Source organism: Cornus florida, unplaced genomic scaffold (genome assembly GCF_030987335.1).
Source record: "Cornus florida cultivar Cherokee Brave unplaced genomic scaffold, ASM3098733v1 CherokeeBrave_3.0.0_Hap2_Chr05, whole genome shotgun sequence".
NCBI classification, from domain to species: domain Eukaryota; kingdom Viridiplantae; phylum Streptophyta; class Magnoliopsida; order Cornales; family Cornaceae; genus Cornus; species Cornus florida.
The window spans coordinates 114,552,456-114,569,778 of record NW_026775575.1 but is presented as its reverse complement, the minus strand read 5'-3'; the positions used below and the strand labels follow the sequence as shown (position 1 = coordinate 114,569,778).

General features: G+C 29.9%; 1 protein-coding gene across 1 annotated transcript; it reads right to left on the bottom strand.

Annotated features, from left to right (window-relative positions):
• Nucleotides 1-8,355: 8,355 nt before the first annotated feature.
• Nucleotides 8,356-12,622, bottom strand: LOC132308772 (uncharacterized). The gene is made up of 4 exons (XM_059806987.1): nt 12,152-12,622; nt 11,960-12,057; nt 8,785-8,855; nt 8,356-8,705 (listed from the first exon to the last, which is right to left on the bottom strand). The coding sequence occupies exons 1-3, from the start codon at nt 12,402-12,404 to the stop codon at nt 8,802-8,804; spliced, it is 405 nt and encodes a 134-aa protein (XP_059662970.1). The 5' UTR covers nt 12,405-12,622; the 3' UTR covers nt 8,356-8,705; nt 8,785-8,801.
• Nucleotides 12,623-17,323: the final 4,701 nt, after the last annotated feature.

Here is a 17,323-nt window from a genome sequence, read left to right as displayed (position 1 = left end):
TGGTCTTTTTTGCACGTGCATATGCTAAAATTTAAATAAATATACTTCTATAGTATAAGTAAATTTACCAGTAAATATACTGTAATGTTGCATTTTGGAATATCAAATTGATTCATTGAAATTGAAATTAAAGAAAATTTCATTTAAAATTTGAACAAAAGTTCTTTCTATTTCAGTTTTATTGAATCTGTGAATTTATGAGTTTGATTATTGGATGATAATGATGTACTGACTATGGTGGGATTATAGAATCCACCTCAGAAATAACAAGGTAACCCAAGAAAAAATTGGGTGAAGCTCTTCTCACAGCCTTATCCATGGAGAGTAATTATTTGTCCACACTTTTGTTCATGGATTCAAATTCACCCACGCACGAAGAAATGGAGAGAGATTTATATTGGTATTATTTTTCTTTCAAAGATTTATATTTTTATTTTAGTAATTACCTTTTATTGTTACATTAGGTGGTAATGGTAAAATTAAATATAAAAACTAAAAATAGGGTGAGAGTGGTTTTGTGTTAAAATGAAATAACATAGGTGGGTTTAAAAAATGACCGTTAGATCTAATAATCCATATAGAAAGTATGGATTAATTTTCTTGCTCCACGGAGAGTAAGAGATTAGGACTCATACTCTATATATATAGATAGAGTATGAGTCATAATCTCTTGCTGTCCGTGGAGCAAGAAAATTCTTCCACAGTATCTAATGGTCAAATTCCAAACTCACCTATATACTTTCCTTTTGATATAAAACCACTATCACAATTTCTAGTTTTTAAATTTAAAATTTATCAATACCATTAATTACAGCAATAAAAGGTAAGTATCAAACAAATAAAAATGGAAATTGCTTTATCTCTGGAACGTCTCACCACCACTAATCGAAATTTTTGTTTTCTTTAATGTCTTTGATAATATAATAATAGCAGTATTAAAAAAAACATTAAGAAAAACAACTAATTTACAAGGAATCGAAATCTGAAATTTTGCCTGGGGGCTTGACCGAGTTGGTAAGGTAATGATCTGAAAACGCTCATGTCCTATGTTCGAACCCGTTCATCGCCATTATAACTCTCGACTGAAATTGTTGTTGAGGTGTGGGGTCGTCGACAGCATCCCCGGTTTATAGCCTAGGGTGGGTCCAGAAGGGGCCCTACCCGGTTGAGTTCCGGTGCCAGTTAAAATAAATAAATAAAAAATATATATATCTGAAATTTTATAGAATAATAGAATTTTTTGTCTCCTCATTACGTCAATAAATTTTCGTTATTATAGTAGAATTAGAAAAAAGATTTTGTGTGACTTATTATGACATATGAGTAATTGGAATATGTTTATAACTAGTTAGAATCTGAAATAAAATAAAACAAAATTAACAAAAAAATGAAACAATTTGTGACAAAGGGGTTAGAGAAAACTAGATTGAATTTTTAATTTTTAAATAGTATGCATTTAGGGAGGTATACAATAATTTAAATTGTAATCTATTAAATTTTTTATGGGTGACGTGTTGTGCACCTTAAGTAATCAAGTGGATAAAAAAATAGAAAATTAATTTTTTATTATTTTTTAGTCGATGTTTTGTATGTCAATAGTGTAATTTTTAATTTCTTTTTCACACTCAAACAAATAAGCAATGTTAACTTTAGTATTAAGTCATGGATACAATTCTTTAATATTTATAATTTTTTTATTTAAAGAAAACAAAATTTCGATTAGTTGTAAGACGTGATTTCGAGAGGCGAAGAGATATCTATTTTTATTTTTTTTTGTATTTACCTTTTATTGTTATATTAATGATATTGGTAAAATATTAAATTTGGAAACTAAAAATAGTAATAGTGGTTTTGTATTAAAAGAAAAACATATAGGTGAGTTTAGAATGTAACAATTAGATTTAATCTAATGATCACTGTAAAAGGTGTGGAATAATTTTCTTGCTCCATTGGGAGCAAGAGATCACTACTCTATATATATATAATATTATAAATTTGCAAAACATTTGGGGATAGTTTAGTCTTTTAGTATATTTCTTTAGGTTAAAGTTTTTTTTGACAAATTTAAAGGGCATTTAAGTTATTTTATATGGCGTCGGATGTCTAAAGGTAACGATTAGGGTGTGAGTGAAAAACGGAACAAACATTTGTAGCACGAGTGATAGTAATTTTCAAAAATTGTTCAAATATAATATTTGGCCAAATATAAAGGGGAGTCAGTGAAATTAAAACTAACAATTTTGATTTATTTTTTTACTGTATATACATTTAAACCACTTTAATAGCACTTTAATGACATAAAAAATATTATTATAAAAGTGATTCAGAACACATAATAATTCATACATAATTTATTATTATAAATAAAAAAACAAGAAAATAAATAAAATAAACGCACAGACACACACATATGTTCTATTAATAATATAGATAAAAATATATAAATGTATATTCATAACAAAAAATTAAATAACGATGATATTAATGGAAAAAATATATATATTCATAACCAAAAAAATACAAACGAAAAAATACATTAAAAATGTATTTTAATGGTCTCCACCGTTACACTTCTTCATGCATTATAAATTAGAAAAAGTTCTAAACTTCACAAATGGTCTTCATCCGTTACACTTCTTCATGTTCTTGAAACTCATGAGATACCAAAAGTCCTCTTGATTTGCCTATGTCCTTTTCAACTTCGCTAAAGCAAAATGACTGTTTCTACTCAGTAGAGTTTTTTGTTTTCCCAAATGATTGAAATGTTCAAAGCTTTTAAAAATTTTCCTACATTTCTCGGCAACTGATCGAATACAGGGCAGGTATATATTGCTTTATACAATGTAAGTCTGCATATTGAAATTTCGAAAAGGGATAAATATCACTTCTGCTTTAATCATTTTTACATTTAGAACTTGCTATGATTTTTTGAAAGGATGCTTATAATGCAATGCAAGCATTTGAGAGGGTTATTTCATTATCTACTTATTTATTTATTTTATTGTTATTAATTTTTTTTACAGCTTTTCAAGTTAAAGCCCTGTTCAATTAGTAAAGAGGTATGAAATTCTGAAAATTAGTTGGAGCTGATCAGTTCTCTCATCTAATATATGGAAAAAAATGAGTTTTTAATGTATCTTGATTTGGCAGTATAATGTTTTCTCATTTTCTTATTTGTTTTACTTAATTACTTGAAAATATGGTACACTAGAATCTCTTATTTGAAGATTATTCTCTGTATTTATCAAAGTCATACTTCGAAAGGTTGATACACCTGTAATTAGTAAAGTAGTATTCACAATTTACAATTTGATTGGTATTTTTTATTTTTGTAAATTATCTATTAGATGTATATTTATGTTAATATCTGTATTTTTTAACCAGAAAACCTATTTAATAGGAATAACCATTCAATTTACAAAGGAGGAGGAAAACAGGGCCTTTCATTGTGCATTTGACCAACTGAAGAAGGAAGTTGTTGACGAAGATGATTCTTTTTGTATCTCTTATAATTCTTCCCGAAATTTATCATGCCACATGAAGTTACATGTTAAATCCTTTTTATATATGATTAGGTTCAAGTGTAAGGACGACATCAACTGAAAAAAAAATAATAATAAAAGTTGTTTTTAAAAAAAAAAAAAAACGACCCAGCATGAAAAGGGAAGAAATAACGAACGGGTGAAGGACAAGGGAGATGCATAATTCAATTTTCTAATAATTAAATCATGTCTACATTATTATTATTATTATTTTCCCGGTAGGTGCAAATCATGTCTACATCTCTTGGCTTGGAAACAATTATATCTCACGTCCTCTCCATAAGGTCCAATTACCATCTGACTGTTAAGCCTCTCCAACTCTTCATTTGGTTGTCATTTTGCAATTTTTATTTTCAAACATGGAATGAAACTTACAAATAATAGTAGTTTGATTTACTCATTTTTTCATATTTTCCAATGTTTTGGATTAATCACTAACAATTTAATCACAAGTTGTTGGTTTTAGTTAACATCATTTGCGTACCTCATTTCATGAGTGATCAATTATCAAGTTTGCAACAACAACAACAAAAAATCAATTATCAAAGAATCATTTTTAATATGATAATTGAAGTATCTAATTATCTAAACCATAGACATGATTTAATTGTTGAGCTTAAAGAAAATTTATAAATTTTGATTGTTTTTAATATAAAATTATTTCAATTCCCTAAAATGATTTCGAATCCGTTTTTTGAAAAATTCAAGATAAAATAGGCTTGAATCCATTTCCAGCTCATATAGTAATTCTATATATATGGAAGTAGAAATAAAAAAAAAAAAAACTAATTGGTGTTTGGTTGGTTGAATTGAAAATTTTATATATTATAAATTGTAATACAAAGTTTTACTTTGGTACAAATAGAAATATTTGTACGAATTGATTTTGGTGCAATTATATTTCATTTGCTTTTGAACAATTTATTATCTTTGGGGTCTTCGTCTTCCCGAGAATGAGACAGAGTGCTACGTTATTTATCGATTGGATGGAGAACTCTAGCTTGGAAATGGTCCCAAAGCATGTACTTGGTTGTTTCTATTCCCATCACCATTCGATTTGGTCTATTTTCTTAGATTCATGTATTCCCGCTTTTGTTGATTAAGGTCATTCTTTAATTCTCTAAACAAAAAGTTTCATTAAACACCAAGTCTTTATTTTTTAATTATTTTTATGTATTATTTATTTCATAGTCATTCTTGTCGACTTAATTTTTATAATTGTGTTTGTACTTTGTAAATGATGTAGTTATTTTTATTTTAATTATTTGATATTTATTTTTTACGATTTTATATGATTTTTAATCATGATGTTATTGTTGTTATTTTTATATTTATATTATTTAATAATTAATTTATCATGCGCATCGCAAATTTTGCTAGTAAATATTAAATACATATGGTGAAATATAATAAAGGGTGGGGATAAATACACTCCCTTTTTAATTAATTGAGCTTCTTTTTTCTTTTTTTAAGTAGACCACAAATATACTCTTAATATTTTTTCTGTTTGTAATGTGTATATTTGAAATCTCAACTCGAAAGATACAGCAATATATATATATATATATAATAGGAAGAATCTGAGAAGAATATATTGTATATACAAAAATTCATATTACATGTTTGTGTGTGTGAAAGATGTCAATTTAAACTCGATTCATGCCCTAACAAAATGGGTTTAATGTATGCTAATCCAAGTTAGAAAAACAATCTAAGAATCCAAACCCACTCTTTTTTTTTTTTTTTTCTCTCTCTCTTTATTTTTTCATGTTAAATTAAGGTCTTAACTAATTGTTAAGTATTTGTTTATAAATATTTTTTAAAAAATTAAATAAATTTAATCAAGATTGATTTTCTTTCCAAAAAGTATGCATAGTGAGGTAACTCGAACTCACTCCAACTTTAACACAGAACAAAGCAATGTAAATTTTTTTTACACTTTAGCTTTGATACATGAGGGTTTTATGCAATATTTACAAGTTGCAACTAATTTCAATAAACAAAGAGTCTTGCACAAAAGAAACAATGGGATTTTTAGCACTATTTCTACTTTGTGTCGGAAAAATATATGTTTTCTGTGACATTTAAAATATAATAACCCTTTTACTAGTATGTTATGAGATAATTAATAATATATTAAAAAATAATTAATTAAATATGAAACTATATATTTAATTAAATATGCAAAATAAAATAATAAAATAATAATAATAATAAATAAATAACCTGAACTGAGGCTTGTATTGGATATTATGTCCTTAAGACAGATTCGTCCCGCTGTGGTACTAACGGACTCAGTGGCATCTATCTCTCAGGATATAACGGTTTACATCCACCAATAACAGCACTACAAACTCGTGAATATAACGAACCTCCTCTGTGTAATACTTTATCTGACTTAAAAATGCATCTATACTATATAAATGCTAAATTGGGTGCAATCCGAACCAAATGGTTCGGACCAATCCTAATATGGCTCGATGAAATTGTATTAAGGTCTAAGTGACTCATACCACTTGACCATGGCTAGAACCCACATCCACTTGGGTTGGGTTCATCTTGAGAGAGGGAGAGAATAATCAATTGTGCAAATGAACCGCCGGCGGCCGCGCGGGGGTTGGGGGGTGTATTTATAGATAGAATGGTGTCTATTCATCATTTGACACAACTATTTATTTGTGTCTCTTCATTATTGGACACAACCATTTAAATGTGTTTTTCTATCATTAGACACAACCATTTAGAAATGTCTCTTCATCATTGGACACAACCATTTATATGTGTCTATTCATTACGGAACACAACCACTTCAATTGATTATAATGGTTCACATGGTGTCTGATCACCACTTGATACATCCATTCCAATAAGTTGCAAAGGTTCATACGGTGTCTGTTGGTTTTGAGTTATATCTTTTCATTCCACAACCAACCATTGATCACACCTATTCAGTCAAAGACATCTATTGATGAATAATTAAACAATTTTCATTCACAATTTCTAACACTTTGTTGGGGACTTCTTGCACTTTTTCTATATATATAAATATACACACGGGACACAAATTTTAAAAACAATAATCAAGATCTCAAACTATAAATTCTTTTAACTCGTTCAAAGCCTCCTTTTTTTTTTTTTTTTTTTTTTTTTTTTTTTGGGTAAGTAATTAGAAATTATACTCTCAAGAACAACATAAGGGGAAAAAAAAAAAAAGGAAGAAAAACACAGACAAAACAAAACCCATTCTCCATGATGGACTTAGTTTGAACAAGATTATTCATGAACTATCATAAATATTTTGTACTTATCACCAAGGCATATGTTCTAGTGGTCTATTTTTTAGTTTTAAGGCCAAAGATAGATATATCTCCAAGAGTATGGTAAGACTCGTAAGAGTGTCAAAAATGTTAAAATAAAAAAAATAAAAAACCATGTATACTTGCTATTTTTTTCCCCAAATAAATATTTTCTTTCTCAAAATTTTAAAAACAAAATTACTTTCTAGGTCTATGATAGGGTGCAGTTATTGGAGGAATTATTAAAATATTTTCTTTCTCAAAATTTTAAAAGCAAAATTACTTTCTAGGTGTGCAGTTATGGGAGAAATTATTAAATTGTCTTGGAACCATCTGTCCTATCAAAAACCATTTGGACACGCAGGTAAAAAGTTTAAAAATATATTTTAAAAATTTGCACATTTTCAATAAAATTACTTATGGTGATTGATCCGAAACCATGTATTAACTAGTATCTAATCCAATAAATATGTATACTCCCTCCAAAAAAAATTACCATAAAATCCGTTAAATGGAGTGAAAAATTTTATCTTATTTTTTTAGTTAATTAAGTCGCGCATTCTTTAATTTTTGCGTTGGAAACTCGAATATTTAACTTTACATAAAAAATGATTTTAAAAACAAAGTGTAGCACTAAAAACTCTAACAGTCTAGCGGGATCTTTGACCACCAGATGCATCTAAAGGCTGGACAATCCGTCCTCTAGAGTTTTTGTGTCTACTCTGCAGCTAGACTAGCACCATTTTTTTGTTTAAATAACATTACCAATAGTAAATATAAAACAATATTTGAGATAAAGATTAAAAAAAAAAAGAAGAAGATAATTTACATCATTTTCAATCAGTGCACAATTGTTTCAATAGTGTACCTAGAGTCATGCTGCAATAGTAATTATCAGTCGATTTCTTACAACGATTTCCTGCAACTGTTTTTCTCATACACCAAACAACCTAAAAGTAATAGTATTCAACAATATGATAAATCACGTGGAAAATAATATTGAACACCCTAACAGTTATGGTAACCAGTAAATAAATGGGTTAAATAAACACCTTAAGATCATTAAGAAAATGAGGGAATGGTGGATACAACTGAACAAATCACATAACCCATCAGTGAGTGAGTTGAGGAGTTTGTCCAAAACTTCTCTGGGTGAAACAACACAGGTCACTTTTAACACACACCAAGAAAAAATATATATATATATACATATATATATATATATATATATATATATATATATAAGAAAGGGAGAAAAAAAAAAAAAAAAAAAAGAGCAACATATTCATTTCCATTGCCTCTTCACCATATCTTCCTCATAATATAATTTTCATTTGCTATTTCATGGGACAGGGAAAACATTTTTCATGTTTGCATCTAATATTTCCAGCAATTGTGATAGTCAAAACCATAGAAAAGGAAACAGAACCAAAACACAGGTGACAGCGTAAAGTAACTATAAGTAGATAAATAAGGGGCATTAATCCATCCGTCCATCCACTGTGACAGTTTGGTAGTTACTTCGTTAGCAATCGCATTTCTCAAACACTTCTTATTCAATGCATATATCATAGATGGCACTGTTAATAAATAAAAGTACAATGCCCTTTTGCTTGAATGAGATAATCACTAAGCATTAGTATCCAGCACTAGTAGCATCAACTGGTTACATGTGATACAGAATAGATCAAATATAATCATAACAAAATAACAAAAAATAAAAGAGATCAGCTGTCAAGCACTCCATTAGCTGATGTGGCGTTGAGGTAGATAATCATAACAACAACAAGCCATGGAAATTGGGACAAGGATTATTTCCGTACAACCCAACAAACTTTATATATTCTTCTTTGATTTACATTACTTCCTGCATTGCGAGGATATTCCTAGTTAGAAACCCTAAATACACACTTGTCACACAATAAAATGCTAAAATGTCATGTTACCTTTTTTGGAGCATATATTATACACTCTGCCCTTTACCGGCCATTACTTTAGCTTTTGCATCTTCATTTCCCTGCAACCAGCCAAATCTAAAGTTTCATCCATGAAAGAAGAAGAATTAAATTGAAATACACAAACATCATTGATCTTCAATCACTAGAAATTTCCATCCTGAAACCAGTGTAAGCACCAAGCAAATACTTAACAATTGCCAACAAGTAAAAGAACTTCAAATTAGATTCATTACGTGATGCAAACACAAGATTTTGCTACAGCATGTAAGAATGTAAACTTAGTAACTTAAGAAAGACAGTTGAGGGAAACTCTACTTGTGCAATCCATTCAAGAGTAACCATGCCATCTGATGTGCTTCTACTTGTCAAAATACCCTCAAAAGTTCGAGAGTGTGACAAGCAAAAAAAAAAAAATTTGGTCCTCTTGGAACTCAATCTAAAGCATCTCAAAAGAAAGTAAAAGATAATTTATAAATTCTTACCTTGGTGAAGAGAGGAAGAACACCACCAATAATAGTAATGATGAGAGGGGGTGAATAAATTTCTCATGACAACTGCATATCAAGTAACCCCTGATCAAATAAAAATACAACAACAATATCAACGAAGCCTTTTCCCAATCACTTGGGGTCGGCTACATAAATCCCGTGCTTCCATTCCGCTCTATTTAAGGCCATAGCCTCACTCAATCCATATGCTATCATATCTTTCTTTACTAACTCTACCCACGTTTACTTAGTCTTCCTCTTTCCCTAGTATTACCCTCAGTGTACAGACATTTGATTGAGTTCTTCATCAAATGTATATACAAAATAAATATGAAATGAAGTTCATAAAACACTAGCTTGGTCTTTTGTACCAGTTCTCTTCCTTTAAAATGCAAAAACAACCCCACGCTTTCCATTAATGGATAACGACAGAGAAAATGGTATAGGACACCACCCACATTCCTATCACGAAACTAGGGAGACATTTACCAAGATAACAGTGTAACACGCATGAATATGCTTGTAGTGTTCAAAAAACAGTGGAAGAAGGCCAACCTACCAAGAAAAGAAAAAATGGTAAGAAGAAAAATTTACAGCTATGACAAATGGGTGATCAAATGAAGAGTGATTCGAGTGAATATGTACTTTTGTTGTGAATAGCCTCACAGGCACAATCTTTGTGTCATCATTGAAAACATATGACATTATTTTCTTTGACCTGCTTCACAGACGTCTCTTAGAACTCTTTTACTCATTTTATGTGTCAAATGTATCCAATGAGAACAAGAAGATGGGTCCTGCAGGGTTTTTCACACGAAAATTACATATGAACCGACAATTTATCCGACCATCCATCCGAAATAACTGCCTGTTTGGACTCCTTCTACCGTTCTTTAAAATCATTAACAAAATTTATTATTAGACATGCTTCTTCAAAAATACATCCCTAACTCCATCATATGAAGGTAAGGCACCCTCTTCTTCTGTCTTCTTAACCATATGCGGAAATATGGGATGTTTTACATAATTGAACAGAGTAGCAGTACTATGAAAACTCAAGCCATTATTTAGAAACCTCATTTTACTCTTCTTTTCTATAGAGTTGATTCACACGACACTTTTACGACAAAATTATATAGTTGATTCACGAGAGAGACAAAGTGAATATCAGTTAACCATTAAAGGCTCCATAACAGGGCTAACATTGACTATGGAAGGCTCTATAACATGAGAAGAAGAATAATGGGAACAAATTTTTTAGAACCACGTAGAATAAAACTGAAAAAATAAAAAATATCAGTCCTTGCATCGATTTGATCTAATATAGCTTTGAACCAAGCTTAACTGGTCTAGCTTTGCTACAATAACTAATCCAACTTAAAATAGCTCGTGTTCTGTTCAACAAAGATTTAGTCAGAGTGTAGAAAATGTTCATAAAAACTGTAATAAAAGAAATGTTCATAATTACACTAACTGATACGTTCTTTAAGTCCGGCCGGTTTTCTTATCTAATCTTAGATTGAGAAAATGAAAAGAAAACCTCAAACTAAGACACAATGGAAAAAAATAAAATTTTATTCTAAGCTTTACCATCAAGACATCAAAAGTTGAAATAAGCATAAAAAGGCAATTCCAAACAAGTACAGCAATTGGATAAGCAGGGATATGCCAACGCTCTTTGCCCAAAATGCATCAACAAATATTCATATATAGCCGTATGTTCCTTGCAACTAACTTTTGATCAAGTTTTACAATAATAGTATAAATGACATAATCATTTATAAAACAGCTATTACACCAATCATTCACAAAATGTTGGACATCTAAGAAATAATATAGGCAGAAAGTAAGAGTGGCATAAATGAGAATGTTGAGATTGATGTATGGCAAACCAATAAAGGATAAAATTAAAAATGAAAACATTTGTTAAATAATTGAAGTAGCACCAGTAGAAGATTAAAAAAAAGAGAGAGAGAACAAAGATAAAAATTGTTTTTACATGCGCAAACAATACTACCAAATGTGTCAGTTCGGGAGAGTGATATGGTCCACACTCCACACTAAGGGTACTGTGATAGAGGTAGTAGGAAGGGGTCCATGTAGCTGCTGCACCCGCCCCCTTCTTAGTCAATGGGGCAGCAGGTTCAGCATCTACTACAAAAGAGAGAATCCGCTGAAGAGTAGACGAAAGAACAAGAGCGGGCCATTTTGGAAGAACCTTTGGCCAAATAAATTATTTTGAAGGAAAAGGTCAAACATTCCTTAGAGTTCGTAATGAGAATAACATAGGAAAGTTATGACAACGTGTGATCTGATTGAGGATACGATGGAATCGAAAAAATAGGATTCAGGCAGCCAATCCCAAGTAGTTGGGGAAAGGCTTTGTTGAGCTGAATTGAGTATAAATGGCATAATCATATCCAATCTTATGCTTTGTGTTTTCTAGTTTTCCTGACGAAGACAAATCTAAACTAAGCTCAACTAAGTCATGTAATTGCATCAAGCTATGTGTAATTTTATGTTTTTTTAGATCCCAAATTATGATCAACCTAAAAAATCAAAGTTATTTTTCCTGTCTTCCCCACATTTTCAATCTACCAAATAAAGAACATAAAATGACAATTAAAGAAAGCTCATTACTGCAAAAATCAAAACTAAAACAATAACAAACTCACAACGGCCTTAGTTTCAAAATAATCATCCAAAGCCCACTGATACTTAGACTGATTCAACCCGAACCAGTTGGCTATATACTCATCCAAATTAGAATGCGCTGCAAAATAATTAAATCAATAATTAATACAATGAACCATCAACAATAGATCTTAACAACCTATCAAAAAACCCTCAGATATACTGATAATTACCATTTTTCACTTTGGCAGCGGCGTCGCTCAGGAACCCGAATTTCGACGAGCCCGACACCGGTCGGCCGAAATGTTGCGGCGGAGGTTGGACCGGAGGAGGCAAAACGGCGACGTTCTTAGGGGATTGTTCGTGAGTCTTAGGAGTGGTGGTGGTTTCGGAGGGTTTTGGAGTGGAAGGAGGAGTGAGAAAGATTGTGTACCTTCCAGCTTTTCCGATTATGGGAGGAGGTATCGGTTCTCTGGTGGTCGTCATCTCAGAGAATCAGAGCCTTCGAAGCTCTCCAATTGAGTAATTTCTCCGATGAAGAATGTAGATGGTAGGTTGGTGAAATAATACAGAACGATGAGGGTATTTCGCGGAAGGAAAAAGCAGGAATAAGATAACGAGGACGGAGAAGGACTGGGGACGAGTTCGGAGTGTACTTGTGAGTTCACGAAAAGTGAGTGAGCTATTTTGACTAGTTGTCAAAGAGAAGCAAAAGTACTTTCAGACTATAGTTTTTCATGGAATTACTTGACAATGCCACTATGACCAATGACTATGAATGACGTAGTAAGAGGCCAAAAGAGGTGTCTACAAAAAAATAAATAAGTACAGTACTAACAGTAGTATATGTTTTTTAACTTGCGATGCAACTACTCATACAATTCATATTTAAAGGGCCACTTTTATTTTTGGGTTAATTTAATAAAAAAACAATTACCAGCCTTATTCTAATTCTTTACCTGATTTTCTAATTCGGGAATTTTTGCAAGGTTCATGAATCTACCCCTGGAGTTGCAGAGCTTTTTATGTCAATAAAAATGTTGAAAAAGAACGAGAAATTCCTCGATTGGTTATTAATTATCGACCACACAATAAATATAAACACTCAAAAATAAACTCATCAAAAAATACTTTAAGTAAAATAATTACAAATTTGTGAATTTTTACTATTCATTAATATATAGAAATCAAATTACCCTTAAATACTTTATAAAATTTACTAAACTACCCTTACTTTTCTTTACTTCTCATCTCTCTGAAAAGTTACTTCTCTTTCTCACAATTTGCAGAATTAGGGCACAGTTCTGTCCTGATAGACCCAATTTAGACAAAATGAATTTCAAACCATCATCTCTTTCAATACTCTCTCTCTCTCATCTCTCTTTCTCGCTCTACATGTTTGTTATTTGGGTCTCTTCTTCTCTTGCTTTATTTCTCATTTTATACAAGACCCATTTGATGAAGCCTGATGCTTACCTTAATGCTGATATCATGCTCTGTCTTTGTTTTTTTTTTTTTTTGCTGATTGTTCTTATTGTATATATGACCCGATGCATACTGTATTGTATCATAAATATGTTGAATCTATTTTGACTAAAAGCATGTTCGTGCAATACTTGAGTGTATTGAAGTTTTATTTTATTTAATTAAAAATTTTACATTATTCAGTAAAGATTTTATATTATTATAATTACCGTTTTACTTTATTTAAGTGTAAGTTTTACATTATTTAATAAAGATTTTACATTATTCAGTAAAATTTTTACATTAGCCCATTCAACTTTTTACATGAGTAGTGAATTTTTTTTACAACTCATTCTTCTTCCTGTTATGCTCTTTCGCAAGAGTATGTAGTCCTAACAAAGGTCTGAGATAGGAAGGTTCGAAGTTGATCTTGCAGAGACCCAGAGAGCGAGAAAAGAAGAAACCCAAATTCTTGTCTGAAATGAGTCTTTGTTCCAAGATTCATGAGAGAGAGAGAGAGAAATGAGGGTTAGAAATGGGTCTCTTAGCATGGAAGTGTGCCATAGGTTTGCAAATGGTGAGAAAGAGGAGTAAATTTCATAATGGTAGTGATTAGAGAGATGAGTTGGAAAGAGAAGCAATGGTAGTTTAGTAAATCCCATAAAGTACTTAAGGGTAATTTGACTTTCACATAATTATGAAAGTAAAAATTGACGTATTTGTAATTATTATTTTTTTAAGTATTTTTTGATGGGTTTATTTTGTAGTGTTTATATTATAATAAATAAGGCTTTCTAAAGTGTTTTTTTTATTATTATTAAATTAACCCTTTATTTTATATATATATACCCATACTTCCCTCGAGAACTATAAATATGATACTGCTAAATCATTTGTGACTTTTATTTTATATTAGTATTATAATATAATTCAGCGAATGCAGGAATGAAATGGGAATCATTATTTTTATTTTATTTTTTTGTTGTAAGTGTGAAATAATCTATGAATGGAATGATAATAATTACTCTAATGTTTAGTTGGACCAATTAAAAATCTATAATGGAATTAATTTAAAATTTAATTAACTAAAATACTCGTCTCAATAAATTAAATTAACAAAATAATATTCATCTACAATTTTTTAAAAAGAAATAACAACAATGGTGGATGACGGCGGGCGATGGAGGTGGAAGGCAATGGAGGTGGCAATGGTGGAAGGTCACGATGGTAGCATTGTAGGTGGAAGGTGACAACAATGGTGATTGTGGTGAAAGGCAGTGGGTGTGATGGTGATGGAAAACAATGTTGGAAGGCAGTGAAGTCTAGTGGTGGAAGGTGACGATGGTGGTGATGATTTTTAGACTTGAAAAATGAGAATTTTTCGGGAACTTAATCTTATATATATATATATATATATATATATATATAATTAATAATTACTTAATAATGAAATGATCATTCTATAAATTTAAATGTGAAATTGATTTACGGGATAAAATATTATTTCAGTTGCATGGTTATTCTCATTTTAAATTTTATATCCAAAAAATAACCGAAATAGATATTTTATTCCATTTCATTGATGGGTACCAACACAACATTAATGCAATCCAAAAGTGTATTTCCTTTTAACAAAATAAATGATATAATTGTCTTCTAAATTTAAGGTGACAAATAGAATTATCCAGGAATTGCTTCAACTTTCCACCTTATATATGTTTCTTTTTCATATTGTCCCCTTCGTATGTCAATGGAACACCTTGAATGTAGAGAGGGAAAAAAAGTCAAAATAATGCACAAGTGTAACAATTAATAGTAACAATTGGACATGTGTCTTCATGTCTAAACAAAAAAGAAAATAGATTAATTGCACGTCTCTTCATGTCTCAAAAATAAAAAAACAAAAAAATACAAACCTCCTTGAATTATGTTTGTTCTTCGTTTATCCTCTTAAATTGATTAATTTACAAAATTCCCTTTAAATTATGTTTTTTTCTTCATATTGCCTTTGATGCATCAATAAATACCCTAAATTAAATAAAACCATAATTTTATGGGTCATGGATGGAAACGCTCTTGAAAAGTGAAATCGCAAAAAATTAAAATTTTAAAAGAATAAATAAAAGAAAACACAATTCAAATAGATCTACATGAATTTATTAAAATTAATATAAAGTTGATATTTCCTTTTAGTCTTTTAATTTATAAATGACATATGCTGTGTGGAAAAGCCATTTTTGTAATTGACTCATAATAGTTGTCAGGGTGTTGAGATTATTATTTTTTTTGGGGCAAAGTGTAAATTTTTATTGAGATTAGTTGAGTTAACGACTTATAAAAATAATAATAATAATAATAATTGTTGATTTAGCAATGATATTTTATTTCACTCAAAACTAAAAGGAAAATTAAAAAATAAAAAGATAAAATTTATGGGTTTAGCATCTACAAATTAGGAGTAATAAATTATGGACTAGAATCCTCTGCTGTAAATCTAGATCTATGATGTTTAAGACATATTTTTTAAAAAGGTAATTTAAGCATTTAATGAAAAATAAAAAATAAAATAAAATAATTTATGTTCAACGCTGCATGAGTTTACATTAGGGCATGCTTTTAAAAAGGATATTACTTTTGTTAAAGAGGTTTCTTTTGCACACTATATAAGTGACTAAAGAGAGCTTTTTAAATTAAAAATTAAATATAAATTAAGAGATTAAAGAATTTCTTTATAAGGAAATCAATTTTGACAAACAACCATATCAATATGGTCATGGTAAATGGCACTCGTATAAATTAATATTTAACATTGAATTCAAATTTGTTACCAATAAGAAACAGAAAAATTAATAGACGTGCATCAATCGCATTATTGGATAAAAAAATATATATATTGCGTCGGTATTGGTAACTTATATTTGAAATTGGATGAAATCTTTGAATTTATCTATTCGGTGTTCCCAAATATAACAAAAATGATTTGTAATGATTGAACCCAATTAAAGTGAATTATAAATTTTTAATCTTATTACCAACACCTTCAATCTTTATCTCGGACATATTTTAATCTTATTACCAACACCTATTAATTTTATTCTTAACATTTTTTTCAACACATTTTAATATTATTTTCATCATCTTTAATCTTCACTTTAACGTCAATCTTTATCTCCATGCATTTTAATCTTGTTCTCAACCACAAATATGATTTTAAAAAATTTTACAAATCATTTTTGTTATGTTTGGGAGCACCAAATCGAATATTTCTTCCAAACTCAAATTCAAACCACTAATTCAATGCTTTCAAATGCAATATTTATATTTTTTCATCCAATGATATGATTGACGCACATTTGTTAATTTTTATATTTTCTTATCGGTAACATTGTGTGCTATAAGTTTGAATCCAATCTTATATATTAATTAATACTAGTAAAAGACATGTGGTCAAAACTTAAAAGTTATTTTGTAATAAAAAAAAAATCTTTTATAAATAAATAATTAGCAACTTATTTTAAATAGTTGATATTTAATATTTATAAAGTCATTATAAATATATATTTATAAGAGTTTAATTTTATTATTTATTTTTAAAATAAATTTTATAAACAATAATCAAGTAGAATTAATAATAAAATAATTGTGACCCAAAACTAAAATAAACAATAATCAATAGAAACTGTTGGGGTTGAAATTCGCCGCGGCCTTCTATGCCTCTGGCCAGCAATGAAATGGTCCACAAAGTGCTTACTCAATTCTTCAAAGGTTTTGATGGTCCTTAGCTTCAGCTTGTTGAACCATACCCGTGTTGATCCTTTGAGGGTCGTTGGGAAGGCCATGTACATGAACTCATCCGGCATCGCGTGCAGATGCATAAACGCTTAAAAAGTCTCCAAGTGGTCGAGGGGATCTCTGGTTCCATCGAAACTCTCAATTGAGGG